Below are 4,548 nucleotides of genomic sequence, written 5' to 3'. Positions count from 1 at the left end.
CTTAGCTAAAAAGTTAACATAATAAGTTTGCTCGTAAACTTTTGTGTCCAAAGATGTACTGAAATGGTCGTAATTGATTAGGTTTTGTCCCCATCAAAATATTATATGTAAAGTTATATATGTGTATAAAACTATAAATATATATAAAGCTTTCAAAACGAAAAGCTGTAAAATGTTCTTTAAAAGAAATAGGAAAACTTATGTGTCCAGTGCGAAAAGCAGTCCCAGAATGTAACTGAAGATTGAAGAACTTCACTTGATGTATTAGAGCATCTCCAGTGAACAGAGAATCCCCATACAGCATGATGTCCTACCAAAACTAACCCCAGTTAACAAGTTAAACGCCTAAACCACGAACTTTCTGCTCTAACGTCTAACCCAAAAAACTCCTGATGCAAGTAGTCAGACGTAGGAGTACCACGTACGTATGCGCGCGCCCCAGCCCGTGGTACGCGAGACATGCATACATACATGCGCGCATGTAGAGGCGTATAGCTAGCCGTAGAGGCATGGCCACTGCCGCTTGCCGTACGTATGTGTACCGTGTACGTACGTGGTGCTCGCTACGTCTTCACTTGAACGCCGTGTCCAGGGACGCCTCGGCGAGCACGTCGAGCGGCGGGAAAAGCGAGAAGCCGCCGTGCCGGCCATGGAACAGTCCCAGCTCTTCGCCGGCAAAGTCGAGGAACATCTGGTACTCCTCCAGCGCCTCCGCCACCTCCGTCTCGTTGGACGCCGCCGAGAAGTCGTCCCCGGGGCCGAGCAGCAGCGCCTGCGGCTCCTGCTTGATCATCATCGCGTCCTGCTTCCTCTTGACGACGGGCGCCGTAGGAAGAAGAGCGGGCACCGCCGCCGTCTTGCGGTTCCGGCGGAAGGAGTCCCCGATGTCCGAGCTCCACAGGCGCAGGAAGATGTCCGCGGGCTTGGCGCAGCAGGCCTTCAAGTCCACGGTGGAGGAGGACGAGGAAGCGGAGGTGGCGGCGGCGGTGGCCGCGGTGGCGCCGGAGGATGAGGAGGAGGTGGCGAGGAGGGAGAGGCGCGCCTCGGCCTCGAGCCTGGCCGTCTCCCACTGCGCCATGTGGCGCGCGGCGGGGCTGCCGGCGGCCGGGCCGGGCGGCGTCTCGTCGAGGCCCATCCGGCGCAGCTGCTTCTTGAGGTGCGTGTTCCAGTAGTTCTTGATCTCGTTGTCCGTCCGGCCCGGGAGCTGCGCCGCGATCATGGACCACCTGAGGTACCAGCCAGGACCAACACCAGAAAAAGCCCATCAATATACTTTCAAGTGCTAGCAGTAGCAACCACCGATCATCGTGGCAGAAATTTGAGCAGGCAGCATGCTCAAGGCGACAGGCCTTGGACGCGATGGCTTGGACGGATGCGGCGCGATGCTTTGCAACAGTGGGGCGCTGCCGCTGCACGCCTGCACCGAGCAGCAGGACACTGGCCGTGCCGTGCAAGCTCTTTAGCTAGTTGAGTGAGTGAGAGTGCATCATCAGAGAGACCGAGAGGAAACGTGCTAGTCTCTGCCACAGATCGATCGAATGGGACGACGGGCAGAGGCTAGCTCGGCACGGCAAGTTTACTGGGGTCTTACTTGTTGCCGACGATGGCGTGGAGCTGGACGATGGACTTCTGCTCCTCCGGGGTGAAGGGCCCGCGCTTGATGTCCGGCCGGAGGTAGTTGGTCCACCGCAGCCGGCAGCTCTTGCCGCACCGGTTCAGCCCTGCATACGATTGCGATCCCAGAATAAGCACCATTGACACGGACGAGGAATTTGATTCACATTTTAGGCCACTGCGCGCCGCACGGCGCCAATAGTTAGGCGACGAGGCCGGCCGGCAGAGCAGCAGAACTAAGAAAGAAGACGTACGGTGCAATGGAAACTGCAAAGAAATGGAATGGAACAAGAGAGGAATGGAATCCTGACCTGCGAGCTTGGGGAGCAGGCGCCAGCTGCTATGGCCGTTGGTCTGGATGTAGTCGACGAGGAGCTTGTCCTCCTCCGGCGTCCAGGGCCCCTTCTTGAGGCCCTTGGTCCTGTCGCAGCACGGCGCCCTCCCCATCGGCCGCCGCCCGCCGAACCCCTTGCGCTCCCTCGCTCTCCGCCTCTCCCCAAGCCTCACAACACAAACGCGCATGCGCACTGAAACTAACACGTCGTGACGACACCAAGCACGAGAGATCGCGCGGCGCTAACAGGCACTTTGTCTTGTGAGTGCTATGTTGTGGGAGGAGGGGTATTGGGCTGGGCGAGAAAGGAAGGTAGAAAGCGGGCGCGGATGACGAGGAGGGTTTTGTCTGCGGCCGAGGAGGATCCCTTCCCCGGGGCGCGCTTTAATGGCCGAGATTTTCACCTGCCCTGCGACGAGACGGCGGAGTAGAGGGGTGGTGTACTGGTGTGGGGGAAGGGAGTGTGAGGGAGGGAGGCGGAGGCCTCAGTTCAGGGTTTCTGGTTTTGCGTATCGAACTCGGACCATGCGGCCGTGGCGCCATGCCCATGCCATGCGCTGGTTGATTGGATGTGGCGCTGCCCGCTGGGTGAAGTTTTGGGACTGACGACGGCGAGGGTCTTTCGTGTGCTGAAGCCTGAAACCTGATTGCCGAACGCAGGGCGGAGGTGCCTCTTTCTTCAAGCAATTTCAGCGCACGGAGAGTAAGGACCCGCACACCTGTCTTTTTTTTTCCAAACGAAATGCATCCCTCACCCTAGCTCTAATGTCTCCGAGGGACTTGGTAAAAAAATATTTAACTAATTTAGTAATAAATAAAAGTACCTATGAGTGCTTCAGAAACAATTAATCTAAGTTGTAGCCCAAAAATCTGAAAACTAATAGTAGGTTTTACTACAAGGTTGTGTTTGATTTTAGAACGAAATGGATAGGTTAGTCCTATCTCTTTTTTCTCGGCTAGGACAGTCTAATTTATTGTGGTCCTTTCTTCGGCACAACTTTAATAATATTTTTCAGTAAAAAAATAGTGTTTTTCTTTCATGAGAAATCAGCATCATCAGCAGCGGCAGCTAAATTTCAGCGAAACGAATAGGACCTGTATTGGAATGAAGGTGGTTGGTAGTATCTCAATTCCTTAGGCTTGGATAGTCTACTTTGTTGTTTGGTTGGAGGGGCTATCCTTATTTTTGTTTTGTTTGAGGAAAAAAGGATGGATTGAGGGTTGTTTTGCATCCATCAGCAACCGTCAAGGGCACCCATGTATCATACTCTTTTTTCGCTTCCTCCTTTCATCTCTCAAAGCAGAGCACGTCCATGGCGCAGCAACACTGCTCGGCTGGTCGCCCTTCCTCGCCGGCAGGGGGGGTCAAATTGCCCCATCCAGCCATACCTCCCAAGCCGGTGCAGTAGCCTCGTCTAGTCGTCTGGACACCCCTCCCTCACCGGTGAAGAGGAAAGTAGCCCCGGTCGGCTGCCCTCGCGAGTCTCCCTGGGGTCGGGGTTGCTTGGCCCGACGACGCAACTGCCCATGGGCCATGGCCATCCCTAGGGTATGGCTCCTCGGCGGCGTGACCATCTCGGGTCATACTGACGGCATCTGTAGGGTCGCCTGTTCGCTTGCTCGTAAACGATCGTAAATTTTCAGTCGGGAACAGTGTTTTTCTCTCACACCAAACTAGCCAACAGTAAATAATCCACGATACGATACGACCTCCCGAACAGGCTAAGTCGTGAGAAACAGATAATCAATGGTGTCGGAAGGGGACAACGAGGTACTCCCTCCGTCCATCAAAGCATGCAATCCTAGGATTGATTGGAGTGGTATCAGGAAAAGAATGCAATTTTCGGCTGATCCGTTGCGCAGCAGATTTTGAATTATTTCAAATAATTTAATAGTATTTTGTGAGAGAGAATAAATTGAAACAAGCTAAAATTTGAGCAGCCGAACACGCTGAGTAGTAGTGGGATCCTCTGACAAAAAAAGTCTGATCGGTAAGAGTGCTAATTGGCTAACCGCAGATAAAAGAAAAAAGGCTAACGCTGTTACTGCACAACGAAAACATAGGGTTACATGCGTTTTTTTTCCACCACTAAGGCCAGTCTCAGTGGGGTTTCATCTCCCAGTTTCTAACACACTCATATTTTGGAAACAGTGCAGAAGAGTTTCATCCCCATAAAACTCTATCTACTCCTATGAAACTTTTATCTTCTCTCTTCATCAAGACAGTGTCATGTCAGCATATTTAATGCCCATAAAACTTTATAAAATGTCCATTAAGACTGGCCTAAGTTTGCCTTGGGAACCTAGATTTGCATGCTTTAACATATCGAGGGAGTACCTCAGTTTTGGGGGGACCCGAGACAACATCTCGATAGAATATTCTATTTCAATGACGGTTTTATCCCACCTTTCTGAACCAAACGCTGGGGACGAAGTGAGTCCCTGTCCCGCCCCTAACCAAACATATTGTAACTTAACTATCTAGGCAATGCTCAATTGACTCACTCGCTGATAAATAATTCTATCTTGTTATTGTCATATTTACAAAACCGAAAAATGTTAGAGGGATGATTTCCTTTCACCTAAGTAGTTATTTTATT

The 4,548-nt window shown here is 52.1% G+C and overlaps 1 protein-coding gene across 1 annotated transcript; it reads right to left on the bottom strand.

Annotated features, from left to right (window-relative positions):
• Positions 1 to 319: 319 nt before the first annotated feature.
• Positions 320 to 2,289, bottom strand: LOC136463928 (transcription factor MYB17-like). The gene is made up of 3 exons (XM_066462899.1): positions 1,926 to 2,289; positions 1,592 to 1,721; positions 320 to 1,226 (listed from the first exon to the last, which is right to left on the bottom strand). The coding sequence occupies exons 1-3, from the start codon at positions 2,134 to 2,136 to the stop codon at positions 572 to 574; spliced, it is 996 nt and encodes a 331-aa protein (XP_066318996.1). The 5' UTR covers positions 2,137 to 2,289; the 3' UTR covers positions 320 to 571.
• Positions 2,290 to 4,548: the final 2,259 nt, after the last annotated feature.

The sequence above is a fragment of the Miscanthus floridulus genome, chromosome 7 (genome assembly GCF_019320115.1).
Source record: "Miscanthus floridulus cultivar M001 chromosome 7, ASM1932011v1, whole genome shotgun sequence".
Lineage (NCBI taxonomy): Eukaryota > Viridiplantae > Streptophyta > Magnoliopsida > Poales > Poaceae > Miscanthus > Miscanthus floridulus.
This window is presented reverse-complemented; position numbering and strand designations above follow the sequence as displayed.

What these genes read in the sequence shown, in the direction of transcription:
- LOC136463928 (XM_066462899.1), bottom strand. Translation starts at nt 2,136, where the DNA reads ATGCGCGTTTGTGTTGTGAGGCTTGGGGAGAGGCGGAGAGCGAGGGAG. An exon ending in CCTGCTCCCCAAGCTCGCAG is followed by an intron (nt 1,722 to 1,925) that starts GTCAGGATTCCA and finishes AATCGTATGCAG; the next exon opens with GGCTGAACCGGTGCGGCAAG. An exon ending in CACGCCATCGTCGGCAACAA is followed by an intron (nt 1,227 to 1,591) that starts GTAAGACCCCAG and finishes CTGGTACCTCAG; the next exon opens with GTGGTCCATGATCGCGGCGC.